General features: G+C 45.9%; 1 protein-coding gene across 1 annotated transcript in view; it reads right to left on the bottom strand.

Annotated features, from left to right (window-relative positions):
• Positions 1-3,740: 3,740 nt before the first annotated feature.
• HOMER2 (homer homolog 2 (Drosophila)) overlaps positions 3,741-24,974 on the bottom strand; it is a 122,111-nt gene continuing 100,877 nt past the window's right edge. Inside the window, exons 4-9 of the mRNA XM_006870950.1 lie at positions 21,215-21,307; positions 14,328-14,434; positions 12,030-12,186; positions 7,259-7,369; positions 6,143-6,223; positions 3,741-4,352 (exon numbers count right to left, since the gene is read on the bottom strand). Of these exons, the coding sequence (XP_006871012.1) occupies positions 4,164-4,352; positions 6,143-6,223; positions 7,259-7,369; positions 12,030-12,186; positions 14,328-14,434; positions 21,215-21,307 (738 nt within the window). The 3' untranslated portion in view covers positions 3,741-4,163. The remainder of the gene's footprint in view (positions 4,353-6,142; positions 6,224-7,258; positions 7,370-12,029; positions 12,187-14,327; positions 14,435-21,214; positions 21,308-24,974) is intronic.

The raw sequence follows: 24,974 nt of genomic DNA, 5'->3' as shown, positions 1-24,974 counted from the left end.
TTTTCCATAGGAAAGTCTCTAGGAAAAGAATCTTTCAAGAAGAAGCGGACCATGATGGTTCTGGGCAGCGTATTATCAGTACATGCTTTTCATTTATACAAGATGCTGGGTAACAGAAACAGGCCATTTGGTCCCCTATGAATTATGTGGACATTTCTAATCATACTTTGCTCGAGTGAAACCCAGAACTCAGAGTAACCAGAGTAGTCAACTAGTCGACCACAATTAGGAACTGCTATATTCTATCATTTATCTTAACTATCACGGTAACCATGCATATTCTAGATGGAGGTGCTCAAACATTTATTAAATAAATGCACACAACATTATGCTAGCTTTTACCTAAAAACACACACACACACACACACCCAAAGCAGTAGACTCAGAGTCTGGGCTGGCTTTAGCCTACCAAAGGTCCAAAAGGTTGGAGACTCAGCCTTCCTGGGTGCTGGTGAGGCCCCATTCGATCTGCTCCATCTACGGTCAAGTCCGCTTCCCCTCTCCTTGTACTGGCTCATCACCATAAGGGGCAGGGGGTGGGCAGTGGACAGGCAATCCCTGGCCAAAACTCTGGGTCCATCTCCGCCATCGCAGGCCCTCCCATTAATTTGAACGGTGGTGCTGTGGGTTAGACATTGGGTTGCTAAACCACAAAATCAGCAGTTCATACCCACCAGCTGTTGTGTGGGTGAAAGATGAGGCTGTTTGCTTCCTTAAGAATGACAGTCTGGGAAACGCTCTGTAGGGTTGCTATGAGTTGGAACTGACTCGATGGCAGTTGGCATGGTTTGGTTTGGCTTGGCCTCCACTAAAGCCATCAGTGCAGTGTCACAGAACGTGTCTTCTGGAACACAGACATCATTTTAACCAACACTCTCCTGGAACGAGCCCCGAAAACCCAGAAGTATTCAAAAGTGGAACTCACTCTTTGTAAGGAATGAAGATGTAATTCTGATAGTTCATCTGTAAGCTGTGTTTGCTGTGGACGTATGCTAAAATAATAAAATGACGGTAGTTTGGTCTTCTTCTTGTCATCGAAGGGCCAACAAGGGGAGGAGGGCAGCATGACTCAAGGACGCTGGACCAGCTTCAGGAGACCTCAATGTGGGACCCATGCTGCTGGTCACTAGCGGGGGGACTCCCTTCCTTTCTCCCCATGTGCTGTCTACCTGCCTAACTCTTCCGCCCAATGAAGGAGAGCATGAACATGAGGTGCCCCACGTAGTCTGTGGGATGGTAACTGCCCTTTCCCACTTGTCTCCACCTGTCTGTCTGGTGGTTTTACATGCCCTAGGCATTAGGACGACTTCATCTCTGCTCACCAGTCTCAACTTTTAAGTGTGTACTTTAGTCTGGTCTTTATTATAATGAAAATGGATATATTTCAGGATTATCTTGGCTAAAAGGTTCCAAGATTTGCTCTGCCTCCTTCAGGCCCCAGATGCCACAGATGGAGAAAACAAGATGATCAAGGAACAAGCAGCTAGTGTTGAAAGAAATGTCAAAATTGGTAGATCTCAGAAAATACAGGGTCCTAGCTCCCCACCTCCCAGGCAGCTCATTGTGGCTTGAAGCTCACGAGTGGAAGGATCATACCCTGACTGCAACTTGACCTCAGAGAGTGGTAGTCCGAGGACATTACGCAGGGACTGCAGCTGGACTCACAGGAGACATGCTGCATAATCTGGCTCAAGTCATCAGCTTTTTGAGTCCACCCTTCACTGCCAGAACTGGCCAGTCCTTTGACTGACTGTCCACAAGTCTCCACCAAGTTGTTCCCAGGCCACTATTTTTTGTTTTTTTTGCTTTTGTTTTAAAATGGATAAAGAAACATTAAGATCTTCAGAGAAGGAATGAAAAGTTCAGTGCTATAGGGAAGTTATGCTATCACTAACGAACCGAACTTAAAAACCAGCTGCCATTCTGATTCATGGAAAGTCTGTGTGTCCGAGTAGAACTGTGTTCTACAGGGTTTCCAGTGGCTGATATTTCAGAAGTAGATTACCAGACCTTTCTTCCAAGGTGCCTCTGGGTGAACCTGAACCTCCAACCTTTCAGTTAGCAGCTCAGTGCATAAACTGTTTGCATCACCCAGGAATTCCAACCTCACCTAGCTCCTTGACAGCAATAGACTTAGAGCTAGAGGCGGCCACATAGAAGGGGAATCTGTCTGCATTACTCACCTCCTACCTCTAAGGTGCTTGCAAACCCTTCAGCGGTGATGAGATAGCTCATGGGTCTCAATCACACAGGGACACAGTAGCCAAGCACGACAATATCTCCATCACTTCCAGTGCTACTGGGATGCAGCAGAGGACCCTGCCCTCCTATGAATACGTCACCTGAACAAGCTCTAGTAAGTCAATGGTGGTGGCTGACTCGCTGCCAGCCCAGCTCTCCAGGGTCCTCTAGTGGAGAGTAGGGAACTACTACAGATGGCAGATGGCCACGAGAAGCACCTGGAACTCGGGGAAAGGGCAGGGCCGGCTCCAACCCACAACAATCAGCACTTTTCATTTCCTGTCTGTTCTTCTCCCTTTGCTACATGCCCCAAGGGCCCCATGAACTCAACGAAAGACCCCGTGTGACCCCACACCACCCATGGGGGCTCCCCCAAAGAGTCTTGGTACTATAGACCAAAAGCCTTCCCATTCAAACAAGACCTCGCTGCTCAGAGACAGAGCGTCTCAGCTTGGTGAAAAGGAGCCGCAGGTCCCAAGACTCACCTTGAGACTCGGGTCACATCCGGGCATGTCCCGAGCTCCTTCTCAGGCTGTGTGCCCAGAATCCAAATTCAGAAAGAGAAATTCTAACCAGTGGGGAACATAATCTAGCGGGGGGAATTCTTTTAAGAGGTCCTCAAAGGGATAAGTGTACATCCAAGGGCCCCAGGAAGCATTTAGAAATGTGTGGGGTCAGAGGTGTGAAATCCACCATGTACTGGCCAGTCTCCCCCAGTAGAGGATGCCAGCAGCGCTCCGTAAGGGGGAGGGACTCCGTAAGGGGGAGGGACTCCGTAAGGGGGAGGGACTCCGTAAGGGGGAGGGACTCCGTAAGGGGGTGGGGCTCCGTAAGGGATTCCAGTCCCTTCCCCAGCAGGCACTGAGCTGGGCAGAGGCTGATCTGGGCAGAACTCCTCTGTCCTAAGGACCACCATCAGCCAGTGGACCTCTCTCTCCCTCATGGTGGGTCTGTATGGTTTCGTACAAACCCAACCTAGAATCCCACCTTACATACTAAGCCCCCAGCAGTCCCCAAACCATAGACAGTCAGGGGTCCTGGAATCCCCAGATCACAGAAGGGCGGTCCCAGTATCTGAGACCCCTATGGGGACAGCACCCTGGGCTGGGTTCTGGGGGCCTCAGACCAGCTCCTCCACTGCTCCCCTTCTGAGTCTAATGTGTGCTGCTAACGATCCCGCCCAACCAAGATGGCGCACCCTTCACGGGATGAACTCTGCTGTGGGGTTTGATGAACACACTTAATTCTGTTGGGATGTTTAATTGAACAATGATTTATTAAGTACCTACTTGTGCCAGGCACTGCGCTTGGCACCCACCCTGCATGCTGTTCCCACAGCACAGCCATCTGCTCAGAAATGAAAACCAAGAAAAGGAACATTGTCGTAACCATACAAACTGGTCTGGAGGGGTGGCAGCAGATGTAGGTGAGTCTGTGTCAGAAAACACACCCACCAGAAACTAGCTTTACTTTCTCTGAACAAGTCTACCTTAATGCCTCCAAGGATGGTGGCCTCGCAGACATTTAAATACTCCGAACACCAGCGAATAAAAGGAACAAAATAGCCTGGTGTATAAGATGTTCTAGAATATTCATATTTAGATTAGAAAAAAATTATTTTTTTCTTTAGTTCATATGGTTGCAACAGCCCTTAAGAAAGATATAAATGTCCCTGCCCTGACTTCATAGACTAGGTAGTTCTGGATTCCTGAGTCAGAATCTTCCAGTTGTCCACAACCTCAAAAGGCCAGAGAGCACGAGGAGATTTCTAATCTGAAGAGGAGCTGAGTGGACGGCACTACTGGTTTGGAAACACGACAAACTGCGCCTGCATTTACAAAAGCAACGCAAACAGAAGGACAGCCTAGTCCAATGTTCTCTTTCTCTCTCTCTCTCACACACACACCGGCCTTGACCCAGCCCTAGTTGTCCGTGCCCAGCTTGGAGAGGCCCCGGCGGAAGTCGTGGAGGTCATCGATCTTCCCGTCCAGCACTTCCAGAAAGTTCTTCAATTCCACCTTCAGGTGGCGCTGTCGGTATTTGCTCTCCTCAATGTCCGTCTTTAGAGACTGCACCTTGTCTTCCAGGTTTTGATTGTCTCTTTCTGCTGCCTGAAGTAAAATAAAGGGAGAAGGGTCAGCAAATCAAAGAGGGAGGTCTCTGTCTTCTGAGATCTGCTCTAGACAAACCTGTGGGCTCCACGTGGGTTTGAAATCCTTAGCGACACTGTAAATCCCCCACCACACAGGGCTATGACCACCAAGGTCAGAATGGAAGCAAATAGAGACATTGCCAAATGGGCCCAGAATTTCTGTTTGGGGTGGAGAAAAAGTTTTGAAAACAAAAACGTGGTGATGAAAACAAAAACTGTGACTATCATTGTGACCACTGAATTGGACACTTCAAAATGTTAAGTGCTCACTTAAAAAAAAAAGTTTCAGTTTTATATCGTATCTATTTTACTGCTGTTGTTAGGGGCCTTCCAGTAGTTCGGATGCATGGCACCCCCATGCGGCCGAATGGAATTGTCCCATAGGGTTTCTAGGCTGTAATCTTTACAGGGTCAGATGTTCCTATGGAGCAGCTGAGTGGGTTCCAACAGTCAGTACTTTGGTTAGCAGCTGAATGCTTCAGTGTTGCTCATTTATATAGTTTATGAGCATAACAACAACAAAAAGGAAGCAGTGGGCATTGCGGTGTGCCCCTCCCTCTGCCCTTTTGTTTTCTGAAAGAAGTGCTGATCAACACCTGGCCGGAGAAACCAGCTCTCCACACACATAGAACCCGGGGTCCTTTCTGAGGACATGGGCTTCCAGTTCACACAGAAACCAGCTCTTCACACAGACTACAGAACCTGGGGTCCTTCCTGAGGAAATGGGCTTCCAATTCACACAGAACTCTCAGTCAGAGGGGTTTTAGCTCCTGGTCCAGGATGGTCAGCAGAGACCCCCTATCAGTTTGAGAGTGTGCGAATGAGAAGAGATGGGAGAGAGGTGGCTTTTCTCGGTGCCACTGAGAGGGTGAAGCCTCCCCAGCCCGGGGCCGCCTCTGGGCCTCTGCCAGGGAGGACTGGCTGTGTCAGCAACTTGGGGACAGCAGCCTGTACATGGAGGCAGAGCTGGGCCCCCTGCTCAGTCAGTACAGGCCCCTCTGGGTGAATCTGACCACATATTCTGGAAGATGGGACAACTGTGTGTCCTGAAATAAGGCGCATGCCTTGCATTCTTCCTCTCAACTAAGAGTTTCCGAAATACGAGAGGGCTTCACAAAGTTTGTGGAAAACTTCCGTTATCTTTTAATTTAATTCCTCCCTGAACTTTCTGAAGCCCCCTTGGACTTTCTTTGGTGGTACTAAAATGAGACTGTCTTCAAACATGTGTGCGGAGCCAGCCAGTAGTTGGGGTTGTGTGCCTGAATGAAGTACTGCTTGACTCTGTCAAAGGGCCTAAGGTTCCAAACCTAGGAGGTGAAGTGGGGCGTGGAAACCCTGCTTATATGGATCAGACATTGAGGCCAGCTAGGAGGGCCTGCGCAGGGCACCGCCCCCAACATCACTGGCTGGGGAGTGGCAGAGAAGGGTCAGTACCAGCTTTTAGGCTCCCAGGCCCACCCCTGCAGCCCCCCATTCCTCTGGCCTCTGTGGTCCTGTGGGGACTTCTGTGGGTGGGAAATAGTCACCTGCAATAGCACAAGAAGCATGCTTTATAGATGGAAAAACTGAAGACAAAAACACTGCTGAGCCTGCCCCCAGGGGCACAGATGGCATCTGGCATGTAATTACCACTGATTTTTAAGAATAGAAATGCATTCTTCTTTAACGTGCCAGGTGTGGAAGTGAGAGGCAGCTGAGGCAATGAGCAAGGACCAACCAAGCTGAGAAGGACGGCTCCCCCTTACTTACCTCCAGCTTCTCAGAGACATATTCACACTCTGACATGAGCTGAGGTATGATTTCACTTTGTTTTCGGAGATCTTTCAACTCCTACATGAGACAGAAATTTGAAAAGGAACATGAGAGCAAGTCAGACACAGTGTCTGCTTGAAAACCACCAAGGTGTGCCTACACTAAGAGAAGCAGCTTTTGGAACCTGTACTGTTTGCATAAGTGATAGGATAATGATGTTGATACTTAGACGTCAGGTCACGCTGAGAGCTGCTGAGCGTGTTACATGAATTATCTTCTGAAGTCAGGTTCGAGGCGACCCTGTGTGTGTCAGAGTAGAACTGTGCACCAGGGTTTTCAATGGCTACCTTTTTTGTAAGTACATTGCCAATCCTTTCTTCTGAGGTACTTCTGGATAGACTTGAACCTCCAGTCTTTTGGTTCGCAGCTCAGCATGTTATCCTTTTGCACTGCCCAGGCATTCCATTAAAAAACATAACAAAAGACAAACACGCTGCCATCAAATCAGTCCTGACTCCTAGTGACCCCACAGAACAGATAAATGTCCCCTAGTGTTTCCATAGCTGCAGTCTACATGGAAGCAGACCGCCACACCTTCTCCCACCAGTGATGGGTGAGTCTGAACCGTGGGATAGCAGCCGGGCGCTTAACCGTTGTGCCACCAGGGACTGACTCCATACACCACCAGAAAAAGGCAGGTACTCTTAGGATTACTGCAGTTTTGTAGATGAGGACACTAAGGTTTTAAGAGGTTTGGCAGCTTGCCTGTGATCTCCCGTGTCTGTGTGAATGGCTGTCCTCCACTTGCCCCTCGCCACCCCCCAGCGGGGAAATAAACGGCCGCATGAATACTGAGACTAGCTGCTTGCAGTAGCTGGATTGCTGAACTCTACTTCTGATGAGAGATGAGCAATTATCTACAGAAGTCTCCTGAGTGTTTGGTAGGATGTTCAACTTGCTTGTGATCAGGAGTGACTGACTGGTTAGGCTGGTGCTCTGGCGCAGCCTTGGTGTGCCTCCTGGCTCTGCCTTGGTGCTGTCATGTGACCCCTGTGAGACCACCCTAAGGGGCTTCAGGGAAGAGAGGATGCTGCTTAGTGCGTTGTTACTCACCGTCTCCTTCTCTCGGAGTTCCGATTCCAGCTCCTCGATCCTGTGCTTCAACTGACTGTTCTTCTCCTTCTCTTTGTTTATCTCACTGCACTGTTCTTCCAGTTCGTCGATCTAAAAGACACCCCACGTTAGAAAGGCATGTTTATTCACTTTAGACAGTCAACAAAAGATCACTGCGTCTCTGTGGCAGTTTTCCGTTTTAAATAAACCATAAACTAACCTGCTGTATTGAAGGAATTGGCAAGAACAAGGCACCAGGAATTGATGGAATACGAATCGAAATCTTTCAAGAAAGTGAGGCAGCACAGGAGGCACTCACTCATCTCTGCCAAGTAATTTGGAAGACAACTATCTGGCTGAGTGATTGGAAGAGATCCATATTTGTGTCCATTCCAAAGAGAGGTGACCCAACGGAATGCGGAAATCATCGGACAATATCTTTGATATCCCATGTGAGTAAAGTTTTACTAAAGGTAATACGAAAATGGCTACAATCATACACTGACAGAGAACTTCCAGAGGTTCAAGCTGGATTCAGAAGAGGCTGTGGAATGAGAGATATCATTGCTGATGTCCGATGGATCTTGGCTGAAAGCAAAGACTATCATAAAGATGTTTACCTGTGCTTTATTGACTAAGCAAAGGCTTTTGATTGTGTGGATCATGACAAGCTATGGGCAACATTGCGAAGTATGAGTATTCTGGAACACTTAATTGTGCTCATGAGGAATCTGTACCTGGACCTAGAGGCAGTTGTTTGAATAGAACGTGGGAACACTGAATGGTTTAAAATTAAGAAAGGTGTGCAACAGGGTTGTATTCTTTCACCATACTTATTCAACCTGTATGCTGAGCAAATAACCTGAGAAGCTGGGTTCCATGAAGAAAAACGTGACATCAGGATTGGAGGAAGACTCATTAACAACCTGCAATATGCAGATGATACAACCTTGCTTGCTGAAAGTGAAGAGGACTTAAAATATTTACTGATGAAGATCAAAGAGCACAGTTTTCAGTATGGATTGCATCTCAATGTAAAGAAAACAAAAATCCTCACTGCTGGACCAATAAACAACATTCTTATCAATGGAGAAGAGATTGAGGTTGTCAAGGACTTCATTCTTCTTGGATCAACTATCAACACTCGCGGAAGCAGCAGTCAAGAAAAAAATGACATGTTGCATTAGGCAAATCTGCTGCACAAGACCTTTTTCAAGTGTTGAAAAGCAAAGATGTCAGCTTGAGGACTAGGTTGCGCCTGACCCAAGCCATGGTATTTTCAGTAACTTCATATGCATGTGAAAGCTGGACAGTAAATAATAAAGACTGTAGAAGAATTGATGCTTTTGAGTTATGGTGTTGGAGGAGAATATTGAAAATGCCATGGGCTGCCCATAGAACCAACAGATCTGTGTTGGACAAAGTGCAACCAGAGTGCTCCTTGGAGGCCAGGATGGACAAACTTCGTCTCTCATACTTTGGACATGTTGTCAGGAGGGACCAGTCGCTGGAGAAGGATATCATGTTTGGTAAGGTGGAGGGTCAGAGAAAAAGAGGAAGACCCCCAGAGAGATGGATTGGCCAACTGGCAGCACCAATGGTCTCAAGTGTGGCAACAGTAGTGAGGTTGGCCCAGGATCGGGCAGTGTTTCGTTCTGCTGTACATAAGGTCATTATGGGTCGACATCGACGCAATGGCACCTAACAACAACCACCTGCTGATAAGTTTTTCTTTGTGGCTCTGAACCAACTTCACAGCGACTATGGAGCTATGTTAGCATCTATTCCCATGAGATGTCTACCTCATTACCAACTTGTTGTTAAGTGCCGTCGAGTGGGTTCCGACTCATAGCGACCCTGTATAGAGTTTCCAAGGAGCAGCTGGTGAGTTTGAACCTCCAACTTTGTGGTTCAAACCAACTTTGTCCAGCGCATTAACTCGCAGCGCCACATCAGCAGAGCCTGGCTTCAGGACACTCTGGCATCAGGTTTGCTGATAACCGTAAGATGGTAACTTTGGGTTTGCTTTAAGCAGCCATCACAAGTCAGAGCCAGATGTCTCCTGAATCTCTCTGCTTCTTCCCAGCATCACTTTTACATCACTTAATCCTGTCCTGAATTATGCTGTTTCATTTCAAGGGTGGAAGTCAGCAGGGTAGAGCACTTAATAACTCTGCCAAATGGGAGTGATGACCTTTCAAACATTTTATTTCTAGATGACCTTTCCTTATTGATGGATGTGATGGAGCCTGTGCATCTCCCTCTTCCTTAGAGAATAGCGAATTCGGGTTGTACCTTTCTCTCCTTCCCCAGTGCCTCTCAGAAGACTTCTCCACATCCCGTGAGCATCCAAAGACCTATGCCCCTGGGGGTGCCAAATGGCTCTGAGCATTTCCAAGGGCCAAACTATGTGTGCAGAGTGGGGCTGGGTGGCAGGAATGGAGCCAAAGGGTTACATGGCAGCCTCCTACCGATGGGGAGCTCCCTGGGATTCCTGCAGCAGTCCTCACTATTGAGGGCATTGCGTGTTTGCCTCCAGAACACTTCTGGAGGGATCGGTCACCCTCAGGGTCTGAATGTGTAGCCACAGGGGCAGCTGGAGAGCCCATGTCTGCAGCCCCCAGCCCTGGAAATCAGGGCCCTGATGCTGCTTTTTCTTCAGGGAAGTTGGCATTTCTCCAGGGGAGCAAGTTCTGTGATGTTCAACTTCTACTCCTCCCTTCAGAGAGTATACTCAGACACAAAGCAGGACACTTAGCTCTCTGCTTGAAAAAATGAAATAAAGGGCAATCGATCCAGCTGGCAGGCAGATCTGCCAGGAAAGGAATCGCAGAGTCAGCGACTGGCTGGGAGCCCCTCACTGTCAGCACTTTGGGCATTTACATGGAAAGCTCAAGATGGTCTGCAGAAATGACAGGGGGCAGTTTTGTGTGCCCTCAGCATCAAGGTAAGGAGGTGACATGGCGTGCTGGGATACAGTGGCAGGGCAGGCTGTTAGGGCTAGAGGGTGACTAGGGGCACCTAGTCCACCCCCCCCCCCCCCCCACCCCTGCAACAAATTCCACACTTAAAAAACAGACTCCAAAGCCCTGAGTGTTAACTGCCTGTCAAATTCACAGGGTGGCCACTAAAACATGGTCAGCACAGGAACCTCAGTCCTGAAAGGGGCACTCTCTGGCTGCCCCAAACCACCTCAGCAATGCAGCCAGTCTATGGAAGTATGGATGATTGATCCCAAGCCCCTGCCCACTGCCATCGAGTTGATTCCAAGTCATAGCTACCCAGAGCAGAACTGCTCCTTAGGGTTTCGAGACTGCAAATCTTTCTGGAAGCAGACAGCCTCATCTTGCTCCCTAGGTGGGTCTGAACTGCAGACCTGGCTGTTAGCTTCCCAATATTTAACACCCTATGCTGCAAGGATAAATGCATTAAAAAAAAAAAAAAAATTAAATCCTGGGTTACATCATAACCACCAACAATGACATCTTGAAATTTCTCAGGTGGGCTTGAAGGCACGATGTTGAATGTAAAACTGATGATGTGCCCTGTAAACTTTCACTCAATCCACAATAAAAAACCTTTAAAAAATAAAAAAAAAAAAAAAAAGCAAGTTGCTAGCATGACAAGGTAGGAGAGCAGAGGGCATCTGATCTGCCAACGAAGGCTGCCAGCACCTCCCCTCCTCAAAGGCAAAGGTCCCTTGCCACCTCCCGATTTGCCTTTTTACAAGTGATGATTTGTACGGAAGCAGGGCTTCTAGAAACTTCTCTTCCCTTCCCCGCCTCTTTTCTCACTGACCCACAGGCCCTCCGATCGCTCTTCTCCATCCAGGTAAATGAATCACAGCATTAAAGACCAACCCCAAGGAGACTCAGAGGACACCCTCTACATGGAACTCGAAGTGAACCCCCCAATTTCTTTATCTTTGCTTCAGCAGCAGAGTTTAGAAAATCTGATTCCACAACAAACATAAACCAGGTAGTCATTCCCATGGTGACATTCCCACTGAGAAAGGGTGGGCCATCAGTGCAGGGAACAGAGACCACCTGGGAAGCAGGGTCAGGTGCTGAGGGGAGGAGAGGACACACTGACACTGGAGATGATGAAGGACGATCCGAGGAGCACAGGATGGCTCAAAGCCAGTGGGGAAGGTATTTCAGCTTCAAGAAGGATGGGCTGAACCGTGTCAAATGCCCCTGGTTTAACACAGGACCGCAGTTTGCTTCTTGGATTTATCACAGCTATTGAAACGGAGTCCTGGTGTGGCGCTGTGGGTTAATGTGCCAGACTGCAAAGCTGTTTGAACTGCAAGGTCAGCGGTTCAAGCTCACCAGCTGCTCCTCAGAAACCCTATATAGATAGGGTCCCTATGGGTAGGAATCGACTGGACAGCAGTTAACAACAACAACATTGAAATGCCCAGATATCTGCATCCAAACTCCCTTATTGTTCTAACATTTAAACTAATGCAGAGGTCTCCATAAGGATTAAAGATAGGGTGTGCCTGCATTTCAACCCAAAGGAACAAAAGAAAGAAATCCCAAAGGACTAAAGACTGGAAAGAAAGGCAGGGAGGTGGCAGTTCAAAGCGAAGAGGCTGCAGGTCTTTTGACCTTGGGGAAGGGGAGAGGGAGGAGGTGAGAGGCGAGGAGAGGAGAGAAAAGCAGAATGGAGGCTGGCCCGGCCTTCCACTGTCCACTCCAGCCAGCCCCAGTGGCCTGCCGCATCTGTTCCCAGGCACGCGGTACACCCAGGCTGGCGGGCGGCCCACCTTGTTCCGGAGCCGGTCGTTCTCGTCCCGGCAGATGGAGAACTGCCTCTTCCACTGCTCCACGCTGGCTGCGGACTCCTGCAGGGCTGTGGTCAGCCGGGCATTGCTCTCCCGCAGGGTCTGCAGCTCGATCTCCCATTTCTTCACGTTGGCAGCGCTGTGGGGTAGGGGCAAGGCAGTGACCAAGATGGTCTGGGGATGGAGGGGTCCTGCCACCCACACAGCCCACCCCGGGTCCCACACTGGCAATGATTTCTAGTGTGAACATACCACACACAGCAGGAGGCCTCACCTCCCTCCTACTTCCCTGCTGATCCCAGGGCTCAGAGCCTCCTCTCAGGTCCATGTTCCTTCCCTCAGGGACCAGCAAACCAGATGCCATCGAGTGGGCCCATGGTGACCCCTGTGTGTGAGGGTAGAGCTCTACTCCACAGGGTTGTCAATGGCTGGAATGTTTTTGGAGGCAGATCATCAGCAGGCTTTTGTTCTGAGGTGTCTCTGAGTGGACTTAAACCTCCAACAGTCTAACATCTCAACGTGTACAACCTCTCAGAGGCTACTCCTCAAGAGCAATGGTTCTGGGAGGGTCGTGGAGCCCTTCGAGAATCTGATGGAAACAAGTTCACAACACGTCTCTTTGGAGCCCAAGGAGCTCAGGTTTAAACAAACAAAAAGCCTTATTCCCGAATGGCACTGCTTCCAAAATCTGTGTCTCCTCAGAGACTTTTAATGAATCTAGATTTGAGTCCTGAGGACAGAGGAGAAAGTGACTGGGGAAACAGTGTGGGCTGAACTGGAGTTCTAACACTGCATGGGAGGGCGGTCTTGGCTGTCCTCAGCTTACCTCAGGGATATGGGACTCAGCCCTGAGGTCTGAGGGACGCCTCTACCGTTACCACAAAAACTTTACATTTTACCACTGATTCTATGTGCTTGGTGAGAAAGAAGTTTAAAAATAAACAGACTGGAATCAGGCTCTCTCAGTCATGGTTTCCGTTTTGATCTCCCTTTAACCCTTCTCTTGGGAGTCTACACATTTGTGGTGCTGCATGTGACCTGAGGTGACAGGAAAGTGAAGTCTATCAGAAAGGTTCCCGGTTCTTAATCAATGCGGCCTGGCTAAAGGCCTTGAAAACAAAACAACTGCATCTGAATAATCTGCTTTATTTTTTTATTCCATGACCTTAAGGACCTCATGTGACTGGAAAATACATACTTTCCAAATGCCACAGATGGAAGAAAAAATAGTAAAATCTGATTAATTTTAGAGTTGATGAAAGAGAATGTAAACTGACTTAGGGAAAATGGTTTCACACTCATTCCTGAAATTCACTTGCTCATTAGACTGGGATTTTAAAAGCTTTATTTTTAGGGGTGGAACTTTTTCATCCAGGCAGCCCACTGTGACTTGAGCAACCCAAAATAGTCCTCACAACCTCCTGATGGGCAAGAAAAGAGACCTCCTGTTCTTTGAAGCATCTGACAAAAGCCCACAGTCCAGAGGCAGGCAGCAGGGCTAAGCATCACATGTGTTTGCTGGGATTCCTGGGTGAGGCCATAGGAATTCAACTATGCTCATACATAGCCAGGTCAGCTGAGTTGGAGAGGTGGGGACAGCCCTTTGGTGGCTCCAGCTATGACATGTGTGACTGACTGGCTGCCTCTTGGAAGATTCCCGAAGAGATGGTAACTACACCCTTGGGCGAAAGACAAATAAAGTGGGGTGGTGGGCAGGTTTGTTAGTCATGTGACCTTGGAAAACTCCTTCAACCACGTGGAACTAAGTTTCCTCCATCTGTAAAATGTGGGAATTTAGACAGGATCACCTCTAAGACGACATAGCTCTTAAACATGGCAACTCTGAGGAGAGCAGAATGAATCTGAAGACAGCAGTTCTGAGTGTGGTCCTGGGGCTAGCCCACACCATGAAGTCCACACCCAGCCTGTGGGAACCGGGACACATTCTTAAGAGACATAACAGTATGTTGGTGCCACCCACCCACCCACACACACTCATACACACATATACATGCAACACACACATACTTATTCTCAGTCACTCACCCGTTCACACACATACACACTCTCTCGCACACACATTGATGCTGGTGTGGTTAGTCTGACAAAGTGCTGCCATGAAGGCCTATGGGACTTCCTCTGGCCATGACAGAAGACTGGAAGCTTCAGGCAGGTTCCAGTCTCCCCTCCCAACTTCTTGAAACCCTGCCTCACAGGCCAGGCTTCCAAGGAAGCGCTGGACTGGAAGAAAACAGGATGTGATGTTTCCACAACCCTTACCTCTGTGTTAAAGCAATCTTCAGCTTGTCATTCTCGGATTTCAGGTGTGTGTCAGCAGGACCCGTGTGGGAGGCCTTCTCATCGTCTGTCCCATTGACGCTGGAGGCCTGAGTAGAAGATGGGGTTTCACACCCAGATTCCTGGTCAAAGTGAATTATCTTCACACGTTACTGCTCGTCCTCACATTGGCAGCAAATCAGGTATAATGAGAACCTGTGTGTTTATGAGTGTGGGCAGACCAACTCATCTGTCCAGAACACAGCAAAGACTTAACCCATTAAAAAAGACTAATAGAGACCACCCAGAACAAAGATCCAGAACAAAGATTCAGGCCCCGAGAGTCCCGGGGAAGCTGACAAAGTCTGTTCACTTTCCCAACAAGAGACCCCTCAGGAGGTTACTCAAAGCCTCTGGCTCAAACTTCACAGACAACCTTAACAAACTTGAGTGACAAGGCTCCCCAAACACCACAGAAGAAAATTGCAGATTAAAAGGGGAGGAGGGATTACCATCTATATTAAGCAATAAGAAACGGTGAATAAAGATAGAGAAAAAGTATTAGAAGCTCAGACAAGAATTTAAAAATCCTGGGGCTACACAGAAGTAGAGAAACACATTTATTAAAAATGCAAATATCAGATATGGGTGTTTCCTGTCTCCATTCCTATTTGCCATTGCCATAGCTGTTCTTAATGTGCTCGGTAAAAGGCAGCACCAGGGGAAGGTACCATCCCATCTGATCGGTGATAAGATCTTACTTAGCCTCCAATAAGCATAAAGGCAAAGGAAGGACCCACCAAGGTGAACAATGTACTAATCTGACTAATTTTATTTCTGCATTTCAAAATATGCCATAAAGTACATGGAAATGCAAATAAAACCCTGGGGTAATATATGCAGCAGATATTAAACATAAAATGTTAATGCCTTTCTTATATTAAAAGGTTCTTAGGACCCACATCTTCTAGAGCTCCACCTCAAAATCTTTTATGGATGAAATGATAAAACGCTTGGGATTTGCTTTTGAATATGAGGGGCATTAAAAGTTTGTAGGAAAATGAAATGAAAAGATAATGAATTTTTCCACGAGCCCTTTGAAGGGCACTCGTTTCTGAGTGTAGGGAGGTAGAAAGGGATGTTTAACCCACACCCACTCTCCTCTAGTGAAATCCAACTCATGACGATCCTGTGGGACAGAACACGACTGCTGCATAGGGTTTCTGAGACTGTAAATCGTTACAGAAGCAGACTGCCTTGTCATTCCCCTGTGGAGTGGCTGGTGGGTTCGAACAGCTGACATTTTGGTCAGCAGTCTAATGCTTAACCCATTGCACCATCAAGGCTTCTTATGAAAAGGGATAGAGATGAAATAATTGGCTTTGTGTTTCTGATCATTAAAGCTGATCTATGGTACATGGAGGTTTCCCACTATTCAGCCCAGCTTTGCATATGTTAAAAAACAAAACTCTCTGAAAACAGTCAAAAAAAGATGAGCACCTGAATTTTTATCAAAAGGAAAGGGTACAGAGTTGACAGTCACAAAAGAAGAAATGCACAGAATCAATAAAAATGTAAAAATGTTTCATCTCACTAGTAAAGAAATAGAAAATGAAATAAAAACAGTAAGATACATATTTCACCCGTCAAATAAGCAAAACTTTGTTGATGCAGGTGTGGGAGGAAAAATCTGTTCTCATCCAGTGCTGGTGGGAATCAAAACTGTGGCTTTCTGTAGGCTAAGTTTGCATTACACATCAAAAGCTTTACAAACGTCCTTGTCCCAAACCCAATACTTCTGCCTCTAGGAATTTAGCCTGAAGAAATAACACAATGCACAAAGAAATGCAAGTAAGATCATCCACGTGAATTACGAATTAGAAAGACTATAGTGTTGTTTACTCTTGTTGTGTTGTTTCCCACTCACAGTGACCCTGTATAGGCTTTCTGAGGGATGTGAACCGAAAACCTGGTTCAAACAAATCTTGTGATCGAGTGCTTATCCTACAGCACCACATCAGGACTCTAGAAAGGCTATGTTGTTGTTGTTGTTCAGTGCTGTCGAGTTGGTTCTGACCCACAGTGACCCTGCATGGGATTGAACTGCCGACCTTGTGGTTCAAACCGACTTTGCAGTCCAGCGCTTACCCCACAGCACTGCACTAGCGATCTCAAATTACAGCAAGTTGGTGGATTAAATTGTGACCAAATAAACCTTGGACTACTACAGAGTCATTAAAACATTTTTGAAAGGGAATATTTGAAAACATGAGGAAATGATCATAACATATACAATAACATTTTTAAAAAGATACTAGAAAACTACATAAGAAGATGCTCACCAAAATATTAATAAAATAGATCCAAGTAGTGACAGAGCAGGTGATTATTATTTCCTGCTTTGTAGGGGGAGCAGGGTGGCTTTGTAGGATAAACACTGGACTGCGAACCAAAAAGTGGATGATTTGAGCCCATCAGCTGCTCCGAGGGAGAAAGATAAAGCTTTCTGCTCCCTTAAAGCTTCAGAAACCGTAAACTTGATCACTATAAGTCGGAACCAACTCGATGGTATTTAACAACAAGTGTGACATATATATATATATATGTATATCTACAATAAATAAAAAAATTGTCTTTATAGTACCCCCCCAAAAAAATTCCAATATTAGCTATATTTGTTACTAGGTTGTTGAAATTTTCAAATATTTTGAAAAATCTGCAAAAGCGTTCATTCTTCAAGAGAGTCAAGAAAACAAGAATACATATGATGTCTAACAAAAAATAAAAATATACAATGATCTTTGTATCTGGGTAAATAAGACAAGGTAAATTAAAACAAAAGCACAGAGAGAAACATTTGTATATAATCAATAACATATATATATATATATATATATAAAATATCTGATCGGTGGTTCAAACCCACCAGGTGCTTCTTGGAAACCCTGAGTTGCTATGAGTTGGAACCAACTCGACGGCACTTATCAACAACAACATAAATAATAGCATAGGTATACACTCATACTTGAGATTTCTAGGATTTAAAATACTTTTAGGGGAAAATAAACATTGAAACAAAAACCTAATATAAAGAAATTCAGATTTTAAAGTTTAAAGACATCACCATTGTATGAGGGTAAGTCAAAAAGTATTGCTACAAAAATCATAGAAACCTTCATTAAGCAAAAAGTACAAACTGAAGCTATTGTGTCTTGACAATTCCTCCATCTAGGTCTGTACATTCTGAAGACGGTGTTTCTATCTCTTTAACCCTCCTGGTGTGGCACTGTGGGTTAATGCACTAGACTGCAAAGACGGTTTGAACTGCAAGGTTGGTGGTTCACGCTCACCAGTCACTCCTTCAAAACCTTCTACAGGGTTGCTGTGGGTCGGAACTGACTCGACAGCACTTAACAACAACAACAAATCCTTCCCCAGTAGCTAACTGCAAGGTTGACAGTTTGAATCTTCCAGTCGTTTCTTGGGAGAAAAAAGAGATTTTCTGTTCCCATAAAGATTTACAGCCTCTGAAACCCTACACAGGGTCGCGATGAGTCAGAACCGACTTGGTGGTATACAACCACTAACCCTTCCCTGAAGAAGTCGGTGTTCTTCAGTTTACACGTCAAAATGGCAGTTTTCGCATCCTGGAGGAACCCAAATCATGTTGCTTTGAAATGCTCTTTGAGTTTGGAAAACAAAAAATCTAAAGGAACAAGATCAGGGCTGTGGGGTGGATGGCGTAGGGTTTCCCAACAAAATTTTCATCGGTCAGCCTGGGCGAGCCTCAAAGAAGCAGCACACACGTTGTTATGGGAAAAACCAAATCCTTGGCACAATTTTCCTGGCCTTTTCCCCAGTAATACAGTTTTCCATTTTCTTAAAACTTCTAAATAAGTCCCAGTGATTGTCCTGTGTCCACCAAGAAAACCTATATATTTGGAATCCCCAGGAAAGTCACTGTAATCTTCTGAGCTGACCTCTCTACCTTGAATTTAACTGACCCAGAAGATCCCCTCAGAAGCCACTGTTAAGAAGGTTGTTCTTGTGCGCTGTTGAGACCCTATGTAGGGTTTCTGAAAGTTGCAAGTGGGTTTGAACTGCAACCTTGCGGTTACCAGTCCATTGCTTATCCTCCAGCATCACACCAGGGCTCCGAAGGAGACTAAGACAAGTGTACAACTGAGAGAACTTGTCTGCAGCCACCCACGGATACCAGAGACAAGTCTGACTATCTTTGGAATAAAACTGTGCATTTATGAACTAGAACCCCAGTAGCAATACTTTCTGATTTACCCTCGTAGGTGTATCAGAAACTCTTTAGAACCTGGGCCATTTCATAGGTTCTCAGAGGTTACTAAGTAGGGTGATTAGTATGCTAATTTAATAGCATCATTTAGATTATTGTTGTTGTTGTGAAGTGCCGTCGAGTCGGATCTGACCCACAGCGACTCTATACAGGGTTTCCGAACAGTGACTGGTGAGCTTGAACTGCTGACCTTGCAGTTCAAATGGCTTTGCAGCCACAGCGCCACACCAGATTATTTAAGAAGGATTCAGGAACATTCCTGTCCACCTAAAATTGAACAAACATTAATTTCAATAAGTTCACATGAGCACCTTTTGTATGATGATCGCAGGACAAGGTGCTGAGAATATACGGATAGGAATAAGCTCTGAACCACTGAAGCGCCTACCCTACCCGGTCAGCCACAGTGGTTGACAAACAAGGACCCCTCTCAGCATCCTCTCCCTGCCATCTGCAGCACTGCCACCACAACTATGGCCTTCCATGGGTATGGTGGCATTGAAATGTCTCCTTCTCTGCCTGTTTTTGCTGGCTCCCTTCTTTTAACTACATGTGTTTCTTAAGGCTCTACCTTTTCTCATCTGTCTCCACTGTTTCTTTTCTTGTTTTTAACCTTTTATTGTGAATTGGGTGAAGATTTACAGAGTAGATGAGTTTCCCATTCAACAAGGGAATTCTATTGATACAAATTTTGTCTTAAGCCGTTGATTGCAATCCCCTCCGTGTAACATCATTTATCCCATTCCCCCCAGTGTTTCCTGTTTCCATTTTTCCTTCTTTTCTAACCCTTCTGAACCTCTATTGCTACTGTTCTCTTAATGGACCAGTTTATTGTTTGGCTGAAAATTGAGCCACGGGTGTGATTTTATTTTCAGAACTCAAGGGTGACTAGGGGTCACAGTCTTGGGGATCCCACCAGTCTTTAGCTTACCAGTCAGACTAGTATTTTTAAATGTTGTTTTTTATGATTTTGAGTTCTGTTCTAATATTTTTCTCCCCCTCTCTCCAGGACCTTCTAATGCGATCCCTTTGACAGGAGTTGGTGATGGTAGCTCGGGACCATCGCCCGCCACTGCTTCTTGCTGCACCCAAGGCTTCAGTCATGTTTCTGCAGGCAGGTGGTCAAGACTAGAGTGCCGATGGGAACTGCCCGAGATGTCCATGCTTCCGGGTTCTTTTCTACGAGCCAGCTCTGAAACTCATCCCTCCCTTCTTGTCCTGGTCGGTCCATTCTTCACTCCACAACTTCCTCAACAATCTTCCTGCTTTTGGCCACTTCTTGATTTCCTCCCTGCTCACATGCAACCCTCGTGTTACTTCCAGATCAATATTCTTACAACACCTCCAATAAAACCACCAAAAAATAAGTATATAATTGAACAAACAAAAAACAAGCCCGCTGCCACTGAGTCGATTCCAATGCATAGCAACCCTACAGGACAGAGGAGGACTGTCTCATAGGGTTTTAGAAACTGTCAATCTTTACGGGAGCAGATCACCCCTTAATCTCCCGGGCCACCAGGGAGTCTTAAATACATAACGAATAAATAACAGACTGTCCCATGATAAAAAAATTCCAGGTCAGTCACAATATCTGTAAGCACACCTCCACGATTTCTACAGCTCACCTTCAGCCTCAGGGAGGCAGACACCTTACAGTCTGGCTAATTATTCCTGACTCAAATCTTTCCTCCTGACTTTATCTCTTTCCACGTCTTCCTGAGACAGATGTCCTTGTCACTAGGTCAAGACTTCCCCCCACAACACAGACACTGCGAATGCAGGTCTCTTTATTTCAGGTTAAAATAGGTCTTTTTCAGTCAGTCATCACACTTTTAAGTAGACAGATCATTCAGTTTCCAACAGTCTGACTTTTTGGCTAAGACAGAGCTACTGGAATGCCATTTCTCATCTGACTTTTGTTAAAAGAAGAAGACACGAGGGCTCTCTGGCACCCACCATGGACACAAAGTACTCGGGTCTCACGTTTACGCTCCCACCTCCCAACCCAGTATGGAAAACCCTGCCCTCCTGCTGATACTTACACATAGTGACCAGAGGATGTCAGGAGCATGCATTAACTCTAATCCCATCAACCAATTGCTGTCAAAAATGCACATCCCGAAAAATCCAAGTCACATAAAAACAAGTCACATTCACTTCGCTGTCTGCAGGTTAACAGTTGAAAAGGCCTTCAGATGTCCTACTGCTAGAATTTCCATGTTGTTGTTGTTAAGTGCCGCCGAGTCGATTCTGACCCATTGTGACCCTGTATAGGGTTTCCGAGGAGCAGCTGGTGAGCTTGAACTGCCGACCCTGCAGTTCAAACTGCTTTGAGGTCTGGCGCATTAGCCCACAGCGCCACACCAGGACTCCAGTTCCAACTCATAGCAACCCTATGTATAGTTTCTGAGGAATGCCTGGTGAGTTTGAACCTCCAACCTTTTGATTCAAACCGACTATGTAGTCCAGTGCTTATCCTACAGCACCACACCAGGATTCCTAGAATTCCCTAATTCCTACAAAAAGCAACATGTCTTACTGATCACAGTCAGATTTCTCTGATGGACAAATCACTTACTTGGGAATGGTTACTTGAGGTCTCAATTTTCTCCTGGGACCTGTCTCTGGCTACTCTGGCAGCTTCTTTCACTTCCTGGAACTTCTCTGCAAACTGAACATGGAGAACAGTATTAAGGTTTTTATTCACCTGACACATGACTGATATTCAGAACCCACCTTTGTCATTTTGCATCTATTTTAAGTTAAAAAAATTCTTACAAACGCAAAAGAAAAAAAAGAAATCATTTGAGATTAAAAAGAAACTAATAGAATTTAACAATATTGGTCAAGGTCAGACATGAATCAATTTCTAGACTCCTGGGTTAGTTTGATAAAATAAACAAAGCCCAAATCCTCAGATTATAGTAACTAATACAAAAGCAACATAAGAAATTTAGCTATACCAGAGAAAGAATCCATGAAAAATATCATAATTTCTATTGAAAAGATCCAAGAGTTCTTTTCACAAATCAACGTCAAAGCAGAACAAAAAGTTAAGGGGAAAGAATTGTTCTAGATTGTCAAAGTTTAAGATAAAGTAACATGCGACATGCAGTCTCTGATAGGTTCCTGCTTTGAACAGACCAGTTATAAAAGATCTCGGGGGCCAACCGAAGAAAACAAAAGACTGGGTCTTAGATGTCATCATGGAATTATTATTAATTTTGGTACATGTGCTAGTGGTATTGTGATTGTATTGGAAATGTTCTTATTTGTTTGGAGATGAATACTAAAGTGGTAAAATGAAGGAGTGGAATGTCGTGGTTGTAATTACTTTAAAAAACATCAACAACAATAAAGTAGATGAAGAAATGTGACAAAATGCAAACACCCATTCCTCACTCAGCAAGGCGGAGGTGGTGGTGGAGGAGGAGGAGGAGGAGGAGGAGACAGGCCCTGGAGCCCAGATCTTTGAGCTGCTGTACTTCCTGCTAGCCCTGGAAGGCTTGGAACCGAAGGTTGGTCGAGAGCCTGGAGACTAAGAGCAATAGCTGCGGATGAGGGGAGCCAGCTGTCTTCTGCCCTATCCCCTCTAGAGGACTTGGTCCCCCCAGGGCACTTAAGTAGAGGGGAGCAACAGAGGCAACCTCTCCCATCCCCACCTCCTCCTGGGGACCTAGGGCCACTCACAAGATCTGCCTCAGTTGCCTCTTTTGCACAAAGGGCTGCACCGGTGGCCCCAGCAATGGATATGGCCTGACACGAGGTGGTCTGGAGAGCTGGCTGCTTAGCTGTGAGCTTGGCAGACAAGGGTGTCTCTCTGTGCTGGGAGCTGAACTCAGGCAGGAAGCCCAGGTTAATGCACAGAATAGTTGTTGTTGTTAAGTGCCGTCAAGTTGGTTCCGACCCATATCGTCCCTGTATAGGGTTTCCAAGGAGCAGCTGGTGAGCTTGAACCACCAACCTTGCAGTTCCAACCAACCTTGCAGTCTGACACATTACCCACAGCGCCACACCAGTATATCTTTGTTACTATTGTCATAAATGCAAAATATCCTCCAACAGTGAGGAAGTGGGTAAGTAAGGAGTAGGTGTACTAGCCGCTCTACTCTTTTGCTATGTTTAAACCTTTTCATAATAAAATTTACTTAAAAATCCTAGGGCAATGGTCTAAATCCCTGGGTTCTAGTCACTGACCTAGCAACTGATTTTAATTAGCAAATGCATGACTTGAGCAGAAAACATTCTGGGGTATAGAATGCTGACATTACAAAACAAGAGAGAGTTCATGGTGGTTGCTGAAAAGCAAAACCAAAAAACGAGCAAGCTGCAAGTGTACCAACTTGTATGTGTACCAACTGTGCTATGGGTCTTGCTGAGAAATGATTTCTGAGTGTAGATTGTCCTCTGAGGAGCCACACAACTCTGGCCACTTTGGTCTGCTCAGGGAAGCCTGGCTAGATACAGACATTGGTGAATCAGGCATCTTGGTCTAAGCAGAAAAAGTCACCTTTTCTGTTCCGGTCCATGTTGATCATGCAAGCCCCAGAAATAAAGCCACAGCCACTGGGCTTAATCACGTCAGAGGAGAATCACATTCTCTGTTGTTTAAAACATTCAAGGCTTAGCTGGGATGGAAAAGGTCTCTTCCCTCTTTTGGGAGCCCCTTAAGTGAACCATCTTGTAGGCTCACATACCCTCACCTGCGTGAAAAGGAAATCATGTCAAAGGCTCAGGCCTGAATTGACACTGGTAAAGCTCTTCCTCTGCCGGACAACAGCAGAACACGACTCAGGAAGTAACTATGGTAAGTACCTGGGAGTATTTTACTCCATCTTTCTGTTTCCTAAGCTCAGCTTCCAGACTAAGACAGACTAGGAAGAAAGACCTGGTGATCAACTTCAGACACTCTGCCAATGAGAACCCCATGGATCATAATCCACAGCAATCCTGTATAGGGTCAGCATGAGCTGGGGGCCAATTTGATGGTAGCTAACAACAACTGGGGAGCCCTGGTGTGGCACTGTGGGTTAATGCGTCAGACTGCAAAGCTGTTGGAACTGCAAGGTTGGTAGTTCAAGCTCACCAGCTACTCCTCAGAAACCCTCTATAGGGCCGCTATGGGTCGGAATCAACTCGATGTCACTTAACAACAACAACTGGAGTGCTGGTGTAGCAATGGGAGATAAAGCACTGGATGGTAAGGTTGGTTTGAACCACGAGGTCGGTGGTTCAAATGCACCAGCTGCTCCTTGGAAACCCTATACAGACTCGGCAGCACTTCACAACAACATCTAGAAGTTCAGCTCATTACATCTACCTGGGAACTAGAACACCCCTCAGGATTTGAACATTATCCCAGAAGAGAGGCTGTGTTGTGCATAGGGTCGCTTTGAGTCGGTACTGACTTGATGGCACCTAACAACAACAACAACAACCCTCCCCTCAAAGAATTCGTGTGCGCTTTGATTCACATCATGTCAAAATGGCAGTTTTGGTATCCTCAAGGGACCCAAATCATGTTCCTTTGAGTTTGGGGAACAAAAAACAGTTTGAATTGGGCAAGATCAGGGCTGTCAGGTGGATGAAGGAAGGCTTTTGAATGGCTTCTCATTGAACTGTCCTTGCTACCCTGGATGAATAGCAGGTGCATTGTTGTGATGAAAAAAATTCCTCAGTGCAACTTTTCTGGTCTTTTTCTCACCAGTGCAGTTTTCAATTTTTAAAAAATGTATTTATGATAAGCTTCTGTAGTCAACTGTGTCCTTTGAGAAAATCCACATTACCTCTTTGGGATTCCCCCGAAAGTCGCCATACCTTCTGAGCTGACCTCTTTGTTTTGAATTCAACTGGCCCAGAAGATCATCTTGGAAGCCACTGTTTTTTTGTTTTGTTTTTCTTGTATTTTTTTTTTTTAAGCTTTTATTGTGAATTGAGTGATAGTTTACATGGGAGAACAGCTGTTATGCATTCATTGTATCAAATTTTGTTTCATTGCAATGATTACAATCCTCTCAATGCATCATCATTCAACAATATTTACTTCTATTCCCTGTTTCTTTCTTTTTTTTTTTTTGATGTATACAAAAACACTCAGGGATATATAATTATTTAAACCCAAGTGCACATCCTGAAAGCCTGCCACCTGGCCGCCAGCACACAGCCTTTCTCTTTTCCATGAGTCTAGAGTCCTCAGCTACTCTATCTCTCCATGTCCTCTTCTCTTCCTACATCTCTGGTGTTGCTGCTTCTCTGGATAGGGTCCCGCATTCCGCTCATGCTCTTCTCCAGTGATGGTCCTAGGGTTCTCTGTTCCTGGACTGTAAGATTAACTACTC

The sequence above is a fragment of the Chrysochloris asiatica genome, unplaced genomic scaffold, assembly GCF_000296735.1.
Source record: "Chrysochloris asiatica unplaced genomic scaffold, ChrAsi1.0 scaffold00156, whole genome shotgun sequence".
Lineage (NCBI taxonomy): Eukaryota > Metazoa > Chordata > Mammalia > Afrosoricida > Chrysochloridae > Chrysochloris > Chrysochloris asiatica.
Note: the sequence above shows the minus strand (reverse complement) of the source record. Positions and strands in the feature narration are given on the sequence as shown.